Below are 21,181 nucleotides of genomic sequence, written 5' to 3'. Positions count from 1 at the left end.
TGTTCGCCCCTGAGTGGCGACAAGAAATTCAACGCGTTTAGTTTCGCGGGATCGCGAGGGCGTGGCGAGGTTCCAGGGGAAGAGAGAGGATGAAAAGGGAGAGAGAGGGCCCGCTCGGGAGCGGCACTCAATTCAGATAATGGAATGACTTGATCGCTGCCTCTGCTTCTTCCTGTGCGCGCCGAGGCCGCCATCTTGGATATTACGCGCCAGTTTTCCCCGAGTGAAAGGGACGGACGGATAGAAGGAACGTACGCGAGGGATGAATGGATTATTACAATTATCTCATGCCCAAACATGTCGGAGACATGCGTATGCAAGAGCGCGGGTGTTTAGCGCGAAACTCTGCCAAGTTTCCTGATTGAGTCCTGCGCGTCCAGGAGTCGAAATCGAGCGGGCAGGATCGGCGCCTATCTCGAGAGCTGCACCCCGTGCAAGGAAGTCTCGTCCTACCAGGACGAGACATCCGACAGGCAGCTACTCGGAGGAACGAAAAAAGAGCAGACCAAACGAGACGGCATCGTCATAACAAACAAGACAAGAGCAACGCGCACCATCGCCGGTTCCACGGCCCCCGAGAGCTCCCACACGTCCCGAGGACCCTTCCCATGAGTAAGAGAGAGACCGACGTATGGGCCGCGGCGAGGGTAAGACAGAGAGAGAAATACTTAACAAGTCCCAGCGCCAAGGAAGACAACAAGGAACAACGGAGGCAGAGGCAAAGAAGGAGGACCAAACACCGTGCGAAAGGGAAGATAGACCGAGCACCTACAAGGGGAGAGAAGGCGAGACAGCGAGAAGAAATGAGAGAGACGAAAAGACAATAAAAGACAAGAAAAGACTCGCAACGAGGGAGAGACAGAAATAGAGAGATCCAGGATTTACGAGATAGACGAAGAGAAGAAGAAGAGAGCAGGCATGGCTCTCTTGGGGGGAAAGGGGAGGAGTGAGGGAGCGAGAGAGTGAAAAAGAGAGAAAGAGAGACGAAGAGGAGGTGGTGCCGAGCGGAGAGCTTAAAAAGCCCTGCGTGGCGATGGCGGACCGGCCGATCTAACCCGACTTAACTACATAACTACATCTTTCTTTTACCTTCCCGAGCGAGGCCCGCGGCCTCTTTCTTCTCTCTCCCTCTCTTCGTTCATATCTCTCTCTTTTCTCTCTTCCCTTTCTCCGGACCCGCGCCTCTCCTCCGTGGACCCCTTCCCCCGCGACCTGGCGGCGTCTCTCTCCCTCCTTATGGTTTCTCGCACAGCTCCTTCTCTCTTCTCTTTCTCCTTCTCACCTCCGTCGCCGTCTCTCTTTCTCTCTCTTTCGCGCACCGCCTTTCCGTAATAGCGATCCGCCAGAGCCGCGCCGCTAGCGGCACGGAAAAAAGGCGGCCCTAAAAGAACTTCATATTTTTTATGCTCTGACAGCGACTTGGGTGGTCCAAAATGGCCGCCAATGATATAATATAGCGCGCTCTCTCGCTCTCTCTTTCATTCTTTCCCTCTCTCTCTCTCTTTCTCTCCGGCCCCTGACGCCGCTGCTCGTGCCGAGTCGCGGCGATGCTCACCAAGTGGTATATACCTGTGCAAGACCTGCTCGTGTACACGCGTACTTGTACCCTTATTACCCAGGCGGGCTGCGGAATGGAATTAGTAGGTACTCCTCGAGATGCGTTTCGGCGCTTTTTACCGACGATTCCAGATCCTCCGGGTGTATGCACGCCGTGGGAGCTGACTTCTGTGGCTCCGGATATCAGGAAACACAAAGGAAACTGCTCGTGGAAATTCAGATTCTCCTTTCCATAAATTTCCATCGGCGAAATTGTCCGTAGTCTGTTACCTGACGGGGAAATCAACGTAATTCTCAAGTCGGACTGGAATAAAGAAATGAATTAACGGAATGCGAAACTTACCTCGCGAGGCGACCGGAAGTTCGGCGTCGTTAATTGTCTTTCGCGTACCTGGTACGGCCGCCATGACAGGTCGATACCGACTGGCTTCGACTAATTGGCCAGGGAAGAGAAGCCTCCTTCGACTTTGCCGATCCGTGGTGCACGATTTCCTTCACTTTGACCCCACGACCTGAAATGCACGGCCCAGTGTACTCGGGACATGGAACGAATCGCTGGGTGATGGACATTCGACGCGCGAGAAAGACATAAGTGGACATTGAGAGTTCGGAGGTCGTTCCACCGCGCTTCGCGAGACCTCTTCATCGGGGGCCTCTTCTTCAGGAAGTTTAAAAGCCAGCCACCGTGGTAGGAAATCTCCCAGCGAGGCGAAACTGGCAGCTTTTAATTTAAGAACTTCCCTCATACTCCCTAAAGGAAGTACGTACGCTATGTGAAGGACATTTATAATTTCTGCTTCTAGGACTACGTACAAGAGGTGCGCCAATTTCATTACGTTTTCAAATAAAATCCACGTTTTCAATAATCACTTTCATTACGGTAACTCATATCACGCATGATTTCACGTTGTTGCAGCGGGAGGTCACGCAATTCTACCTCTATTTATTAATTTAAAAAAAATGCATGTTAAGTCAATGATACTGATTTAAATTATCCTAGACCTTCTCGATCCTGGTGCCCGTTTCTGACACGTTGAAAGGTGTATTTTGCAGGATTTTTTTATTATTTTCAATATTACCAGGGGTCGAAATGGAAACACCTCGAACGCGATCGAGCACACCTCCGAGTACGAGTTGCAACTTTCGATCACATTGGCCAGACTCTATCGATGGAGGTTTGATTTATCGGAAAGTTATCGTGCAGCCGGAACGTAAATGGAAGCATCGAATACCCAAGCTTCGAGGCGCCATTATCGTTTATGGCTTCCTGTCTATAGCGGAGCACGAAACGGCCCTTGTACGGTACGACGTGTGCGGTCTAACGATCCGTTCAACTTGGTCATCTTACATCTTTATTTATTGCTCCTCGACGAAAGTCAGCCGTCAAAAAGTTGATCCTCTCGCATAGCCGCGATCAGTCCAGCCGACGAATGGATAAAAAAATCCCAGCAAATCGTCCAACCAACGAAGGGCAACCCTGATAATATCTACTCCCCTAAAAAATCACAAGTATAAAATGTGCAAAATAAAACAATGACATCATATTTACTAAATCCACAAGCGCATATTACCATCGAAATTTTATAACACTATATTGTGTATACATAATATATATTACTGCGCTTCCAGGGCATTCCATTTGTCCCTTTAGTTTCTATGTACTAGTGTATGAATTTTATGAACATTTTGAACGGCAACAACCTTGGCTGCGAGCACCGACCGGTTACCGGGATCCCCGGGTGCCGTGTCGTTGGCGATGCCCATGGCGGCCATGGAGGCGTCGAACCGATACTCGCTAAACGCGAAACGATCGGACTTCTACGGTGGTGAAGGTAATTTGCAGCCGCGTCCGATGTAATTGAAGAGGAGCAGGAAAGAGACTTACCCAAATAGAGGTGAAAGAAGCAGCGGCATGAATTATACCCTGGAAAAGCACTCGAGACTCCGCGGGTGAAAGAGTGCAGACAAAATGGCCGCTCCTCTCGTGGCACTCCAACCACGGCAAAAACCAGAACAATTCGCTCCCCCTCAATAGCACCAAAAAAAAGACAATTATCGTTCAGTCAATATTCTCATATAATTGTTTAAAATCCATATCAATACATAACCTGGGTTACTAAATAACATCCGACGGTGAAATCAGGAATAAAAGAGTGCAGTCATAACGGCCGCTCTCTCCGAGGTGCCTAAATGCTCATGCGAACCAGAAAATCACTCTTCCGAGCTTCGCTCTGGGAAATACAACAGCCATTACATATTCTTACTCGATTTCCGAAGACATTTCCAGTTATACAAGCGTCCATGTTAATGAATTAAGTTTAATTGTGCCGCCAAGCGGGAGAGCAGGGTCAATCCAAGATGGCGGCGCGCGGAACGTCGGTACCGGAGAATTCGCTCGTTCGGATCGCCGTGATTTTTGAGGAAACGTGGGATTAATTGGTGGCAGGGCCTCGGAAGAGCTCATTAAAGGCGGAATCCGTCGGCTGGGGGATAGAGACGCGTCGGAAAGCAGCTTCAACCTTGGCCGTTCTTGGGGACCGGTTGGTCGGTATCCGCGAGCCCCTCCTTGCCGATGGCAGCCAGAAGGCGTCGAACCGATCGTCGCTAAACGCGCGAGAGAGGCGATCGAGTTCTCCCCTTCCCGAGGAGCGAGTTCTACGGTGGAAAAGGTAATTTGCTGCCGCGTCCGATGTAATTGAAGAGGAGCGGGGAAGGGATCCGGCCAAATAAAATAGTCTCGCGAGCCGGGGCGATACAGCCGTCAGATCCGAAGCGAGAACCGTGAAGAGTGGCCGCGGCGGCGAGAGAGAAGGACGCGCTTATGCGGGCCGCGCGGGCGCGAGAGAGAGGGCACTAGCCGAGCCATGTGGCAGGCGCAAACGGTGTGAGTAATGGCGTCGGCCGATCGCTTCCAGGGCCCTAAACGCGGACGCTCCTTACTCTCCGGCAATAACGAGGGGAACTATCATCATCGGAATCATTATCATCGGGTCCTCCAAGGGCCCGCCGATACCTGGTGGGGGTAATGACAAAATTATACCGAAACCTCGGCGAGGTGCATGAAGATATAAGGGCATCTCGGGTGTTGAAAACGTTCCCTTATCTCCAGGCATTACCGCTGATGAAGATGACGCTCCAGGCCCGAGTATTCGGCTAAACGGAATTCCTAATCGAGTCCGACCATTGCTCCAGATTCGCGGACCGCGGATAAGTTCGTAAGTCTTGAGAGGTTCGATCCGAAAAATCGGATGGAAATAATTATACGACGTCGTCTCTTGGATGGAAGGTGTCGAGATTATTCGAAAACGTTGGGAGCGATGTAATCTCCTTCCAGGTCGATCCTTGGGGATCTGTGGAAGACAGGAGGGGTTCTTCGGCCATACTTAAGAGCCCTAACCCGAGGGTTGCTCCACCTTTTTCAGAACTGACGCTCCAATTCCGAGGCTCCCCGGGTCGTAACCATCGGCGGACACGCCGCCGCTCGGATAGGAAGTCGGCGAGGAGAATTGGTTTCGGTATACCTCCCAGGATTTCCCGTCGGCGGACAAACATTACGGAACGAAAGCCGGCCTCGTAAAACCCCGAGGAGTCGGCGGGGAATTAGTAAACTGCCGCAAATGGTAGCTCTGCGGTGCCGCCTATCCCGAGGTAAACGAGATATTCCCTCCACGTTCACCCTTATTATTTTTCAGAGGTGCCCACCTTCCACCTGGATTACCGCGAAACGCGTGCTCGGCCGAGACCGGTCAATTAAAATCCCGATTATTATTTCTCTCGCCACCTCGGCCATTATTTCCTCTCGAGGGCGTCGATATTTTCCGGGAAGCTGGGAAGAGCTAGACGAGCGATCGTAGATGCACCAGGTGAGATCTTCTCCGGGAAAAGCTTTTTATATATACATATATATATATTTCGTATCATTTCAAAAATCCACCCCGGGAAAAGTATTTTATAACATTATATCCGACGTTCTCTTTGAACCGTTCACGTGTACCTATATATGTACGCACATTGAGGAACAAAAAAATTCCCTGAATCTTGAAGATATCAAAAAAATATTCAATTCATTCAAAGAATATTTTTATTTCCCTCAAGCCTAAATAAATTGTCACGGATCCGAAGAGACGTTGCACCCGATTTATTCGAGTTTATTCGAGTGAAATTAATTATCCTTTGAGTGAAGAAAATATTTCTTTTTTCAGTGTCTACTGTACGTCGAAGGGACATTGACAGTCCTGCCATGTATCAGCCCGTTAAATGATCTCGTTAATGACTCGGTACCTTCCGGCTTATCACTGGAAGCCTTCCCTGATAAAGGTACCCATTCAATCAGCTCTCAAAATATTTCTTTTCTCAATGTGTACTGTACGTCGAACGGACATTGACAGTCCTGCCATGTATCAGCCCGTTAAATGATCTCGTTAATGACTCGGTACCTTCCGGCTTATCACTGGAAGCCTTCCCTGATAAAGGTACCCATTCAATCAGCTCTGAAATTCGAATCCGCCTCTCGAGGCAGCGACAGGCTTCGCCGGAATCTCGTTAAACGTTCCCTCGCGGTTGATTAACGGCTTATCATAAATACGAAGCAAGAGCGCTTTCGTTTTCTCTCATTAACGCGCCTCGGTCCCAAGGCAGAGATCCTAGATTAATACGTTCACTTCTATTAATGATAGCCGCCCGTTCATCCGCGCTCTCTCGCACCTCGGCCACAATAAAGTTGCACGACTCGCAATTAGCCCTATCTCGTAGAAGCGATTGCCGGTAATAACGCCCGCTCGAAATTACCCAGGAGATGACCGAGATGATGACGACGTCGATGACAACGAGGAACCGGCTCGCGAATGGTAGCTGTAACCTGTTAACTCGGCCTAAGTGTTAATATTAATACCGATAATAATTAATCCGTGCGTATCATGTATACCCTCGATATGAACGATACCTATATTTCAGGTCTATCGTGATTATGGAAGATGAGCAACGGCTAGAAATCTTAAAAACAGTCGACTACCATCGCGATGGACGTGCCCCTTTAACCACTGAAACGGAAATTGGATTATTTTAACCCGTCATCGTGTCATAAATGTAAGTAAAAAATTTCCCACTTTACAACGTGAATATGGAGGATGGAAGGAAGGCGGTGGCGCCCATGAAATTTCATATTTGAAAAAAAAATGTTTAAAGTATCTATGAACAAATTTCATGGGCGTCAAGACCTTACTTATAGTATTCGTATTCTTATTGTAGAGTTTGAAAGGATTCGGTACACCCAGTTTGGCGAAATTTCATTGTTTCGTAAACGTGACCTCTTCGCCACTTCCACATCGCCTTAAGGGTCAACGCAATTTCCGTTTGTATTAATTATTTTTTGTTAATAATTGTGGGAGTCAATTGCAAGGTCCACGGATGTTTTCTAGATATAAGTTGAAAGCTGACGTCGAAGTCGCAGATGGAGGCGCAAGCCGCTGCCATTCCCAGTTTTCGGAAATCTCGTTTCTTCTACCGACACACATTCTCTTCCGTACGTGACGACCGGGCCAGCCTTTTTGCAGACAATAACGCGTCCTAAGGACCGAGGCACGTGTCGCCGAGTGGTGTCATATGAGACCGAAATCTCAGATATGAGAGAAGATTCCAAGGGACAGTAGTTAGGGCTGGGGTCGTAATATCGCGTTCTTCCCTGGGATACTTTGGGCGACACGTGTGTGAAACTGCTTGTAAAACTGCCCACGAACGTACCGCACGGCGCCCTCGAAAAGAAAATTTTCACCCATACCGTCCTGGAAACTCGAGGGAAAATCCATTAAACTCTCGTCAGCGGGCTCACCATTCGTTTAACTTATCCTCCCTAAATAAATTCTTCCCAACGATTGCGCTTTTTTCTCTGTCCTATCTTCTCTTATCGGGTGTCGCAAACGCTGAGTTCGGGAAAATATGAATTTTCATACAAAGGTACGCTTTCAGTGATTTGTGATTTTTATACCGTAATTTGATTAAATGAACATTAATCCCAGGTGATCTTTTACTGAATTACCGCGATGATAGCGTACTTAGAACAATGATTTTTTTTTAGCTTTTTCTAACAAGGAGAATTTTACAATCTTTACAAATATCATAATTGTTTCATTCGATTTGCTGGTAGTGCACGTTACCATGCTTACCGATTGAGTTAACCTTGTTTGCACATTGCCAGAACTTTTAATGTGGCGCCATCTGTCTATTGAAGCGTGTAACATGATGACAAAGCGCGCGATGTTTGAAACTCTAAATTACATTTTTTTTTAACAAAAAATTTCATAATGCAATTTCAGCCGCCGAAATAATTTGTCATCATTCTACACTTCCACATTGAAATTCCTTGTTTATCACATTTCAGTTTACTAATTTGATGTGTAAAAATACATAAACTTATAATCGAAATAAACTATAAACATTCCATCTACTTGCTCAAAACATGTTTAGATGAAAGCACTTTGGAAAGTTGTATGTTGAAATGAAATATCAATAAATAACACATTTAAATACTGTTCGAGATAGAAACTGAAATGTTTGGCATTCTTAATATGTGTTTACTTTTTGTATGAATTATATATATATACATGTCATTTTGTATTTGGATCATGATGTTAATCAAATGCAGATCCCTCCCACGTAATCAATTATTCCTTGCAGCGAAATAATATGACGGAAGAAAGTATAATGACTGGCTGATTCAACAATGACGAAGTGGTGACCTTATGGCGAGATCACATTGTCAACTCCTGCAATAAAGAAAAACCAAATTAGAACAAGAATAACCTCAGCGTAAACAGAAAGTTTCACATAAAAGTGATCAGACTGCCAAGTTTCTCTACATTGTATTAATTCTGACTGTGAAATTTTTTAGCGAAACCATTCACATTTCTCATCATTTGAAATTTTGTGTTTGGGTAAACACTGATACAGTACCCTCAATTTTTTAGACTCACCATGATCGCATTAACGATATCATTATCGTTATTTTTCAAAGCTTTAACAGCTTTGCCCCGAGTGACGTTAGCCTGACACATGACAAGATCTATGTCTTTGCCACTGACACCCGTTTCATCCACTTCTTCTTCAGATTCTTCGAGAATGGGCGCGACGACCTTTAAACAAAATATTTCGTCAAGTCTTTGCTAAATATGAAACATGGAAGAACCAAAATTCAATATTTACCGTTGTACTGCCGCCGGCCTCTGTGGCTGGTATAACTGGTGGTTCCTTGAACTTCTCGGCAGCTGCAACTTGCGCCTGCTGACTCAAATCTTCAATCTGAAAGAAATCCATTTTGACATAACCATAGTTGAACTCGACATACATTTTTCCACCGTTTGTTGTGCTATTCATACCTTAGCTTCTCCAAAGACAATATAGGTATCCGAAGCCGGATTTTTCAGAACATCTGGTTTATTGATCACGAACAATATGTTCTTCGATTTACGTATTGTTACTCGGTTAACTCCTTGTACCTATAAGAAACATTTAACAGAATAAAGAAATGATTCCCCTAATAAGCCATTCATTTATCCTCGTCATTCAACTAACCGGTTTAAGTCCGAGTTTACTCATGAGTTTCCTGGCCTTCTTCTCACCACGACTCTGTTTAGCCTTCGAAACCATGTCAATGGGGAGACCGGTAACGGTCGTCCCAGGGAATCCGACGGTACCGCCTGCACCGGCATCTTCCAACTCCGGAATGGTATCGTCGGAATCGGAATCGGTCCCAGAACCAGCCGCTGCCGCCTCAACCTTGGTAGGTTCGGAGGTCGCTGCCTTGTCCAGTTCTGTCAATTCCGGCATCTTATTAACGCTGTAATAAATTCATTGTCTAAACATTAAAACCATCCAACAAATACGCCAATAGAAGTCACCCCTAATTGCAATTTTCGAACGTCCAACAAAATATAACAATGGTTCTTATAGGCGAATAAGCTCGCCATGGCACCCAAACAGGTCGCGTAGAAATGCAAAACCTGAAAAATCCAGCTCCAAAAAAATATAACCTCTATCGAAAAAAATGCTTAACCACCTAACAAAGACGCTAATGTAGTAGAACTTGTTCGTACCTAACTGTGTACCGACAGACCGTTATTAAATAATTGTCATACGAGGCTTATTTGCACAATTGTCGCGAACGAGCCGTTGGCGAAACGCTGGGAAAATGCATGGCCATATCAATAACGAAACGTTCCCGCCGCCCTCAATACCGGCATCATGACGCTGTTGAAAATGTCCACTTTTCTCCTGCCCATTTATTCTTACTCGTAATTCCGCGATGCAAGCCATATTTACCGATTTACCTAGGATGATGCGAGGTTGGCTCCAAAACCCAGTTGAATCCAATCCTATTTCTGGCTGCCGTCGACTGGACACTCAATACACACACACGTAATCGCACACCCTTTTAACAAATTTAGATGGTTTTAGGAACACGAGCCCGGCCTCGCCCAATCCAGGAGCTGGATCGCGGCCAGAAGTCGCGATATATAGGGGTAACTCATTTCTGGTAGAGATGAGTTGCGCCGCCATTGAGGGGCAGGTGGCAAGTACATTAGCCGCCCGCACCAACCACCAGGTGTGGGGATTGACAAATATATTTTACCACTTTATTTATAGTTATTGCTTTATTATCACAGAAAAAGGAGCGGATTTTCACGTGCGCTCTAAAATTGGCCACAAAGTCACCCTGCCCGTAAGCAATCTCCCAACTCATCTCTGTATCAGAAACCATCCATGCTCCACATATCTAACTGCCGAACTGCTGCCATCTAGCGGGTCATTTGCAAAACTAGTCCACACTTTGCACGAATACGATTCTGTTACCCTATCAGTTTAAATGCAACTTACCGACGGCGAAGCACAGTTCATGAACTTTTTTGATATCGGAAGGAAAGGAAGAATTCCAGGAGAGGTATACACCGACAGTACCCGTCATGTACATGATAACATAACCTGTGCATGGAAGTTCGGTGCACTGCCGTTACGTGGAGGCGACTCGACGATTGTTCAGTGTTGCCAGGTCGAGATGAAGAAATTTCTTGAATGAATAATTTTCCAACTGTCCAGAAATTTCTATGACATAAGGTGGCGCCACTAAATAGTAGTGCAAGGTCTTGCCACAATTAACTGTTTCACTTTTTCGCAAAATTCAAGGAGAGACAAATTTTTCGAATGAATTCGGGTATTCGTAGTTTTTTCCAATCTGCGGATAAGTAAAAAATTGAAATTCTTTGTTTCTTCGGTCCATCCTCGAAAGAGTCTAAGTTTCCTCGGGTTGAGTTCAAAGTTCGTAATTGTTTTAATTTTAATTGGCAAAGGAGTGAAAATTTCTTTAGATACGTGTAAAAATCATCAGACGTGACAACGCTGCGCGCTCCTCTGGTTCCGCCGCCGGCCGAGTGGGGGCGAGCGGCGCGCGCACCCCCCGCGGCCAGGCGGCGCCGCGGAGCGCGTTTCACTCTCCGCGCGCCGCTCGAGGAGGGAAGTCGTGCGTCGTGTGCCGGAAGGGTCGCGTGCCGCGCGTGCGACCACGTGGTCTGCCGGGTCTCCGGGATGCGAGACTCCACGCTCCCCCGCCGCGTCGGAGCGCAGTGAAGGGAAGCAACCCAGATGCCACCGGAAGTCCACTAAAATTCGCCGATCGCTCGAGGATATGTCCAGGAGGAAGCAGGCAAAGCCACGATCTCTCAAAAGTGAGTTTATCCCTTACATCTCCCCCATAAACCATAAAAATAACACACGTCGAACCGAGAACCTCCTAACGTTCATTCGGTAAACAAACCCACGATAACCTAAACCTAACCTGTAAACATCACCTCCACGGTACAAAACAGAAGAATTTAGGAATTAACGAGAAAAAGAGTCTTACCCTCCGATATTCAATTCTCCATGAAAGAAATTTCAAACTTGACGTTGAAATTAGGAAGAAATTCCGGATATTTTACATTCGACTAAAAATCCTCCACTGGGGAATAAATCTGAGCGAGAGAAATATTCTTATAGTTATTATTCTTAGGTAATTTATTTCATTAAATTCGCGAGATTTTTGCGATAAGTGGGGTTAAAAAAGGGCGAGGGGTGTATATAGTCGCGGGGGGAGATAGCGATATGGAGCAGGGGCAGGCGGGGGGGGGGTCGGCCAGGATGGAATTAGGTGGAAACCCGCGGGACCGGAGGCTCTCCCTAGGGAATCGCCGGCCTCTGTAATCACCGGTTCTCCTATCCTATCCTCTATCCTATCCTATCTCGTCCTATCCCTATCCCATCCAATTCCGGGCTCGCTCGGTCGCTCTCTCCCTCTCTCTCTTTCCTGCGGACGCGCCATCGGACCCTCTCTCTCTTCCCCATAGTCGCGTTTCTCTCGCTATCTCCCTTTCCCATGGACGCGCAAATCCCGCTTTCTCGCTCTTTATCCCTCGATCTCTCTCTTTCACGTGCTGATCGGTTTATCTCTTTCTCTCTCTTTCTCCTATGATCACGACGATCGCTTTCTCTCTCTCTTTCCCATGACCGAGCAAATCGCGCGCTTCCTCTTTGTCGTTCCCTCTCTCTCTTTCCCATGGTCGCGGTACGCGCGCCGTCTCTCTCGCGCGCGCGGCTAGCCCAGCTGGACGTCGCAGTTCGTTTCGGTATTTTATATCAGGATAAATAAAACAATGAAGAAACCGCGCAATTCACTCCACTCCGTACTTCACTTGTTGGGGAGTTCCATAAATTAATAGATTAATGTTTCTAGAGAGAGGATTTTACTTGGTGACGATTAAACGTTTACCCCCTAGGGAAGGATGACATCAAGTCGAAGAATTAATTAAAAATTCATAAATAAATTCTGGCATTGCCAGAAATTTACGAAACTTTTGAAATTCGTCCTCGGACTCCCCAATGATCATGGTTTGCATTCGCAGTGGAAATTGTCGCATTGATACTGACGTACCGATGTCAAAGTAGAGTAAACGAGCCCCGGCAATACAAACCGGGTTTGTACCAGAACATTGTGTTTACATCGCGAAAGGAATTCGGAAATTAATCGGTCGGGTTTTCCATTCTCTCGTCCACACTGTGAGTGGACGAGAGAATTTCCGATTCGGGGTTAAATTAATTCCACAGGTGATTATTGGTGTATCTGGGCTTGGTAAAAAATTATGCCGGGGGGGAAGTAATGCTAGGCTAGACGCATCGCTCGTGTAGAGAATTCTTGCTCGTTTATTTATGGGTACCGACATTTCCGCGACTGGGGTGGGGTGTTATGGTAACCATAAACGTAAACGTATAATCCAAACGGGACGCAATGACCCGAATCACTGGGCATTATGCCGCGCCGTGAAACCCGTGATTGTAATTTGCGCGTGCAGCATAAATGCATAATTATTACCCCCCGAAATGAATTTACGCCCGTGGCAATTATTAACGACTGCCGGAGCGAGCGGACTCGGGCGGGAAATCTGGATATATTCGCGATTGTTCCTGAATTTCCCCAAATTTTTCTCCCGATCTTAATTAATAACCTCCTTCGTTGCGATCCGCTGGAATAGTGAAAATAGATAATAAAAATCCCTCATTACCTTATTTTTTTTTTCCTCGTGCGAGATCATCCCTTTCGAAGTCACTTAACGGCGAAAAGTTTCATGAACGACCTTGTTCCTGAATTTTCCCAATTTTTCTCGCGATCTTAATTAATAACCCACTTCGTTGCGATCCGCTGAAATGGTGAAAATAGAAAATGAAAGTGGAATTAATCGCTTATTATCATTTTTTTTTTTCCTCGTGCGAGATGTGGGAGATCAACCCTTTCGAAGTCACGGAACGGCGAAAAGTTTCATGAACGACCCCCCGCCGATTTCGTACCGCCTTAACGTTTCCGTAGAGTATTCGTAATAAGGGGAATTATTGCGGAGGTCGTGGCAAAATCACCGGCAGGTCTCTCACCTGAGCTTAACGAGCAGCCCCGAATTTCGTGGCCTTAAGCCCTTAAGGCCTTAATCGCGGCCACTTTCGCGAGGACTTAAGCCGGTGTTACTTTTTCGAGCACGTGCACGTATACTCGCAGGACTTAAACGCGGACAGGACGTGGCAGGACCTCGGATTACCTCGTCACCCTTTTTGTCGCACTTACTCTGGGAACCTCCTACCCGTTAATTCCGTTTTCATTTCTCACTTTTATTCTCTCCCTGTTCCGTCCGATGCACTCGAGCCACTTCTCTCTCTCTCTTTCTATCCGGCCCGAAGTCGTCGCGCTCATACCAGGATTCGTTTCTTTGGTCCTGAAATTAAAGTCCTAATGAAATTGTGAAAACTCAGAGATAAGTAGAATTCCGATAAGGACCTTCTCTCTGGTCCCAGTTTTTGGGGAAAATTTTCCTACCCCCGAAATTTAATATGCAATGTTTACCGCATTCGTGGGAAATTAATTGAGATCCTCAAGTATCGATTAATTATAACAATCGCTATTGTTTCCAACCCGGTGGTACATCCCGTAATTGTAATATACGTGATTTGGAATTTATGGAGAGGTTGGAAATAATTGAGAATTTCATTTTTTCGATTTATGAGGTCATGGTATGTTAAGGTTCGATACTCTATTTTTTTTTTTTAAATAAATGAGATTGGTTAATGTTCGTAATTTTCGGTCGAGGAATTCTTTCCGTAAAGTTTCCTCCGTGTACACGGGGTCGCTATGGGGAGGCAAGGGGATCCCTCGGGATCCAGCCTGGGGTTCGATCCCGGGGGACCCGGGACCCCCGTCTCTCTGATGGCCGCCGACCCTTGTCTTGGAATATCCTGGAATATCCGAGGATTTACTTAATTACATCCCTTCCGAATGGTCATCCCTGATATTTCGCGTCGCCTCAAGACCTCCTTACCCCCTTCGTATTTCTTAATTCCATGATTCCATATGATTTTTTTTTTTTAATCAGCGCCAAAAAAATAGAGGTTAAACTTGTTGCCTCGGAAAAAGAAATTTAAAGATCTTAACGCGAATCGAACACTCGAAGATCTAAACCGCACTTCATAGATCTAAACCGAGTAACGAGTTCCGGTAGAGTTCCGCGCCAAGTACATAGGTAGGTACTGCTAAAATCGCTCACCCAGTCTTTATCCGCGAAATTCAGGCTAGATATATAATCAGGGATTGAAATCGAGGATTCGATGAGAGATCTGTCTTTTTTTTATTTTCTCTTCGAGACTCCGAATTCAAGTCGAAATTCGGAGTCCGGGAATGCGCCAAGTATATAGGTAGGTACTGCTAAAATCGCTCACCCAGTCTTTATCCGCGAAATTCAGGCTAGATATATAATCAGGGATTGAAATCGAGGATTCGGTGAGAGATCTGTTCTTTTTTTTTTTTCACTTCGAGAGAATTCAAGTTGAAATTCGGAGTCCGGGAATGTCTCGGCGCACGGTCGGTACGGCAGGCAGGGGAGAGAGCGGAGCCCTCGGTCCCTCGGGAGTCAGCCCGGGTTCGATCCCGACGGGACCCGGGACTCCGTATCCCCGATGGCTGCCAGCCGAGCAGCCAACCTACGTCGCCTCTCGGAACGTCGAGGAATATCCTCGAATATCCCGGAATATATCCCCGGCCCCCTCTATCGATTGAGGGGACTCGGGACGAGGAGGCATCGAGACCCGGGGTCCGGGGTTCCCTGGGGATCTCTTTTCTGGCACCTGGGTCTCTCCGACGCCTCGCGGACGGGGGACTCCCTCTCGCCCGGCGAAGACGCCGCGTCCCCGAGGGCGTCGCGACGCCTTCCTCGAGTTTCGCGCCGACCGGAATGAGAGAACGTACGATCGACTGGGAGGCCGCATCGAGATGCCGGAAAGTGGTCCATTTTTTCGGAGGTGATCGGCTCTCTTCACTTTTCGTGAATTTCAATTTCTTCCTTTTTTCCGGGGGGTTCCTTTTATGTCGCGGGCTCGACGAAATTCTGGGCTCAAGTATTACCCACGGGATATGCACGGGAATTAATGTCGTATTAATCCCCGATACTCGACGCTTCGGGTTCCTCTTTTTTTTTTTTTTTTTCTTTTAATGCGACTTTGGCCGATCATTTCGCTTTATTTTTAATATGCGAAGAGTATTGACTTTATTTTTAATATGCGAAGAGTATTGACTTTATTTTTAATATGCGAAGAGTATTGACTTTATGGTTTCTCTGTACAGGGGACGAAGAATGGGACGACGCCAACGGCCGAAACGCGCCGGATACCTCCGATCGGAACGACCGAAGAGACCGGGCCGAACCTTTACCGATGAAACGTAAGACCGCACTTCTTTCTACTCTTCCTCCCCTTTTTCTATTTCTTTATCATTTCTCTCTATCTCTCTCTCTCTACAATTCGCGCTCGGTAAATCAAACGGCGTATGACGCTCCTTCGCCGGGGACCTCCTCCCGAATATTGCATTATGTATTCCGTATTACGTCCGTTCGCCATCTTGTTCGCCACCCCCCTCCGCGGAAAACTTCATTTTCACTCTCCTTTCGAAAATCCCCGGAAATTCCCGTTCCCTGCGAGTCGAAGAGTCGAAGAAAAAGCAGGAAGAGCGTGAAAAGAGACGCGAAAACTGGCGGTAGTTAAAAATGATTTTCCGAATTTCAGCCGATGACGATGAGGAGGACGAGGAGGAGGAGGAGGAGGAAGAAGTCGAGGACGAGGAAGAAGAAGAAGAAGAGGAAGAAGTCGAGGGAGAAGCCGAGGAGGAGGAGGAGGAAGAGGACGAGGAGCTTCAGAGAGCTTTCGGCCGACACTCCGTGGGTAAGTAAAAAAGAAATTCCCTCCCCCCACCTTTCGCTACTTTTCCTCCCTACCTCTCTTCCTAGATATGAAGAAGAAAGACGGGGAGAGAAAAAGGTCCGATAAACCCGCGACTGAGGAGTAGAAAGAAAGAAAAAAAAATCAATCCATCGCGAGTGGCCGATTTTATTCCCGGCCAACGAAATGCCGCCAAAGGAAAAGAGACACGGCGAGAACCTTGGGAAAGTCCTTTCCCCGGGAATGATTTCCCCGGGCAAAAATCTTCTAGTAAATTCCCCACCTTATCGGGGAATTTCTCGCGAGGCGTAATTAAACTGGAATTATTCGTCCGGGAATCCGTGCGTCGGGGGGTTGCGCGGGTCTGAATGTTTTAGGGGATGAAATTTAAGAAAGTTTTCCTCCCCCCACCCACCTTTCCCACGGTACTTCTACCGGTCGATTATTATTTCAAGTTACCTTTCGCCGAGGCGGCGCTGCACTCGCCCACACTCGCCCACGCGGGTTTACGCGAATTGCACGCGTGTACGTCGGACTCTCCTCTCTGCGGGAGGGACGCGGGGAGGGAAAACCGGCTCGGTGGAACCTCGAACGGGGCTGGGTCCCAGGGGAGCCCCGTGTCCCGGGGGACTCCCCCGGGTCTATCCGCTTACCTGAAAGCATCGGGCTCCTCCCCGCCCAAGCTAAACCTTCCGACCTCCTTCCGGAAGGGGGCATTTCCTTTCCTGGACGTTTCTTCTCTCTCTCTCTTTTTCTTCTTCTTCCACTCTTTCCCTCCCCTAAATAAATCTCGCCGGGGAGGCGCCGGTAACGGCCGGGTCGGTAACACCCTGCGAGGTAGGGCCCTGCGGCCGATAAACGCTTCCGGCCGCTCGACGGAGGGAACGGAGGAACTCTTTCCGTATTACAATCGCCCTTTTCTTTTATCTCTCCCTTTTCGTACAAAGTCAACGATCGGTCGATCCTCAAAGAAGGAGATCCTTCTTCCCGATTCCCGAGGGAACGGCCGCCGATTTTCCTGCGAGGCGATCTTTATCACCGTTTAATAATCCTTTCTCCTTTCTCCGTCTTTCCGGTATCGCGAGATGCGCCGGAAGTGACACATCGCCGATCGGTCGGTAAAGCAGCGCGCTCTAGTGCCGCGGTAATCGCTTATCCGCGAGGTAAAGGGGGAATCTCGGAGGCGCTGCCCCCCCCCCCCCCCCCCGGTCTCGGGTTCGTGAGCCGAAAGACGCCGTTTTAACGCGGCGTCGGCGTCGGCGTCGGCCGAGGGAAGGTCGGTATATTACGGGGAATGCCAGGGCATTCCCTGGGGGGCGAAGGGGGGCACCGCGACGCCGGCCGGCGCGCATGCGCCGGGCTGATTAGTTCTCCCACCCCGGGCCTCTCCCGAGTTCCCGAGTGTTGGCAGCGTCAGAGGAGAGCGCGGATTCCCAGAGGAGCTGGCCCCGCTCTCCCACCCACCGGACCGCGTCCTCCCCCCGAACCCCACCCACCACCCACCCACCCCCACCGCCCACTCGCCCCTGCCCGAGGGAGCCGGGGGATCCTATTCCCGGTACAGCCCGGGTATAACCTGCGTGTACGACCTGCGTACGAGCTGGGCGCAACGGAGAGGCGCCCGATTATTCCTACCTGGTACAGGTGTACATACATTACCTGGGTACAGGTGTGGACAGGTGCCTCGTACGCGTAGATCGTCTTGTTGGTGTTTTTAAAGTGACAGATCGGGCACTGACAATTTTTTTTATAGAGTGGAAAAGTTCAGGGGAACTGTAATCACACGCAGATTTTTCGGTCTCAATTGATCTTCACAATTGTTGACTCTTGAGTCATTTTTCGGGATTTTGTCGCGATGATCCGGTATTTCCTGGAGGGGCGTCAGCTTTTGTCGTCGCTTGAGATCTTTCCAATGTACTTGGCGCGGGACTCTACCGAGTCTCCCGATCACGAGTCTTTCGACGTTTCTTCCGTTCGGGGTGAAATTTTGATAGCGGTGATTTTTCGTTTTTTTTTTTTTTTTTTCGTTGGGAGGGAGGTACTATATTCGTAGTTTTTTTTTTTTACCGGGACGCGGATCGATTTTCCAAAAAGTCTCACCCGAGGGCTCGGAAAGTCGCCGGAAGGGGCTCGGGAAGGGCTGGGGAAGTTTTAAGCCCTGTTTCCTCGACGCGACTGTACCCGGCGATATAAGGGTGTCCCAGGTGACGAGCTGCCTCGGGCCGTGCCACGGCTCTACGTATCCCTGGGGACCGACTCGACTCTACTCCTCCCCCTCCCTGGACTCCTCTCTCTTGCTCTCTCATGCTCTCCCTCGCTCCGCCGCACAGTGGGCTGGAATCCCAAAATCCTGGCGAAATGTCGAAAAACCAAGTTCGTTGTGTTTTCCGTTTCAATTCGCGTTGTTTTGTAGAGCACGTGCGCCGGTAGGGCCTCCGGTGCGCGAAATTTTCCTACCCGGGCGTTAATTAGTGCGGATTATCTATAAAATTCTTAAGTTCAGCTAAAGTGTCAGGAAATGATTATTGATGCATTATTACGATAGGATGATTATCGATGATTGTCGGTGACGCGCTATCGGGAGGGCTGAACATCGGCCGACCTCGCGCGGTACTCCCTAAGAGTCGAAAGTTCAGCCGGCGGACCGACTTAACCTAACTTTTCGACGGGTTCTGCCCTAACTTTATGCTAATCCGTCTAGCATTCGACGTGGAGACTTCCGCACCTCGCGGTGGCTTCCGCTTTCCCGTGGACGTAACCGCGGCGGCGACCTGCATTGCCGACTTCCCTTTCCTCCCCTTATCGCGGGGGTGGGTGGAGGTCGGCAGTCTTTGTCGCCGATATACCGAAGTCGATCGGCCCCCTCGACGAGATCTAGAAATGGAATGTGGCGATTGAGCGTACAAAAGCACTGAAATCGGTCACCCTTACCCAAATGCATCGTTTCGTAAGGTAGCGTTTCACAAGAAAAAAAAAAAAAAAAAAAAACAACGTATCGTCAAATTATGAATCGAGCGGGCAAAATCAATGACATCGGTCACCTTTGCGACATGCATCGTCTCGTGGGGGTGCGTTTCCTAAAATCGTTTCCACGAGGTATCGTCGCAAACCTCTGCCGAGCCGCCATCTTGGATGCCGAAAGTGGACTCCATTTCAGGGAGGATTGGGGGGGGTCACCCGAGATACGTGGAAATCCGAACGCCATATTTATCATAAAACCCATCGAAAACCCCCAGGGGGGGGGGTGAGTCGCCCCCGCCCCCCGCGAGTCGCCGGGAACCCTTGGCGCGATCAAACGTTAATGTCCTCCGTCCACCCGAGCCCCGCGGGGGCTCGTATCTCTTACGAATCTCTCTCGCGACTTCCCTTTCTTCTTTTTTTTTGCTCCCCTTCCTCTCCAGGTCCCTCGCCCCCGGAAGTGTAACCGCGCCCGGAGTATCCGGTCTGCTGGAATTGTCGGAGGCCCCTGTAATCCCCCGACAGGGTGCACGTCGGTCTCGATAGGGACATCCTGCGGAATGAACATTCCGCGGGTCACCGCGAGGTCCTCTTCGGGATGTTCGCGGGGGGTGGCTGCAGGGAGGAGGGACCCGGGGAACGGGGGAAAGGGGAGGAGGGAAAGGAAGGGCCATCTTTCTAAGAAAGAAATTAAAGTTTCCCCTAGGGCATAGTCGGGCTAGGGTGGGAGGCTCCGCGCGGGGTCGGCGCGGGGTGGCGCGAAGAGGGAGCCGGCCGGGATGGCCTACCGCTCTATCGCTCGCGCCGTCCCCCTAGGGATATCTAGTCCCGCGACTGGCAACGACTAGCCCTTGGCAATGACGCGGACTTTCTCTCTCTCTGTCTCTCTCCTGTACTCCGATGACGAACTCTCTAACGGGTGCCCCTAGAGGGAGAGCGTAGGGAATTAAGGGAGGGCCTCGAACCCGAAAGAGATTTTACCTTCCCTGGGTATCCTTCCCTTTATTTTTTCCTCTTTTCCGATTTACTACCTACCCCAAACCTGATTCTTGCGATGGATGCCCTCTCTTGGATGAACGATCGGGAATCTCGGTAGAGTCTCGCGGCGAAATACTTATCGCCAAAATTCGGCAGACTTCGATGCGACGAATTTGTTGGGCATTTCTTTTTAAAGAAGGGATCCACGGTCGGTCGGTAAGGTAGAACTAGGGAGAAGAACGAGGGGGCCGACGGTGGGAGGCGAGCAGCGCCGGTCGCTTCCGGTCGATCCCGGCGCCCGTGAGGAAAATCCAATTTGGGGGAAATGAGAACCACCGTGCGAACCACTGCGCGCAGTCCCTGGGGACCACTGGGAGCAGTGGGAAGCCTCTGTGCCCGTACCGGGGCTATACTCGGGGTACCGGTGCTAGGGGAAATTCCCCGAGGAGGTAATTACCCTCCCCGTCGGCCCCCTCCGCCGCCCCCGCCGACCCCCTCTGCCACCGCCGCGCTCACCCACGAGCAACCAGCTACGAGCAACTTCAACTCCTGCAGGAGTTACTCGCTAATACAAAACTAAACCGGGCGACCGACCTTACCGGTCGAGCGCTCGGCCCGCACTGCGCGGGCGATCGCGCCTAGGCGTCACGTGACGCGCCTCGCTCACGTGACCCGCCGCGCCGCCATCTTGGTTCCACCGGTACGACTCTTGTAAAGCGGGAAAGACAAGTTTTTTTTTCTCTTTTTTTCCTCTTAATCTCGCGTTGCTACCCGATTCCGGTGTACGGTTCGAACGAAGCGACGTCCTTTCGCGAATTTCCGACGTCTATCGGCGTCGATTGTCCATCGGCGTCGATTTCGCGAGTATAGCGCGGAAGTTAGGGTTGACGCGAACGCGGGGCCGACGTAACGGGCGACA

General features: G+C 49.1%; 2 protein-coding genes across 4 annotated transcripts in view; one reads left to right on the top strand and one right to left on the bottom strand.

Moving 5' to 3' along the window:
* Positions 1-8,103: 8,103 nt before the first annotated feature.
* LOC105696667 (nascent polypeptide-associated complex subunit alpha) lies at positions 8,104-9,994 on the bottom strand. Of its 3 annotated transcripts, none has more exons than XM_012419299.2 (6): positions 9,879-9,994; positions 9,124-9,388; positions 8,928-9,047; positions 8,755-8,850; positions 8,526-8,684; positions 8,104-8,318 (listed from the first exon to the last, which is right to left on the bottom strand). In XM_012419299.2, the coding sequence occupies exons 2-6, from the start codon at positions 9,376-9,378 to the stop codon at positions 8,304-8,306; spliced, it is 645 nt and encodes a 214-aa protein (XP_012274722.1). In that variant the 5' UTR covers positions 9,379-9,388; positions 9,879-9,994; the 3' UTR covers positions 8,104-8,303. The 3 variants fall into 3 exon arrangements, with proteins under 3 accessions (XP_012274722.1, XP_012274732.1, XP_023289166.1); XM_012419309.2 differs by having other exon boundaries at positions 9,871-9,968; XM_023433398.1 differs by lacking the exon at positions 9,879-9,994 and adding an exon at positions 9,645-9,663.
* Positions 9,995-11,063: 1,069 nt separating this feature from the next.
* The window catches only part of LOC105698708 (zinc finger protein 423 homolog), a 41,871-nt gene continuing 31,753 nt past the window's right edge, over positions 11,064-21,181 (top strand). The window contains exons 1-3 of the mRNA XM_023433410.1: positions 11,064-11,270; positions 15,737-15,832; positions 16,264-16,329. Coding sequence (XP_023289178.1) covers positions 11,231-11,270; positions 15,737-15,832; positions 16,264-16,329 — 202 coding nt within the window. The 5' untranslated portion in view covers positions 11,064-11,230. The remainder of the gene's footprint in view (positions 11,271-15,736; positions 15,833-16,263; positions 16,330-21,181) is intronic.

Source organism: Orussus abietinus, unplaced genomic scaffold (assembly GCF_000612105.2).
Source record: "Orussus abietinus isolate OABI.00-Male unplaced genomic scaffold, Oabi_2.0 scaffold13, whole genome shotgun sequence".
NCBI lineage: Eukaryota > Metazoa > Arthropoda > Insecta > Hymenoptera > Orussidae > Orussus > Orussus abietinus.
The sequence above is the reverse complement of the archived record's forward strand: the minus strand, read 5'-3'. Positions and strand labels throughout refer to the sequence as shown.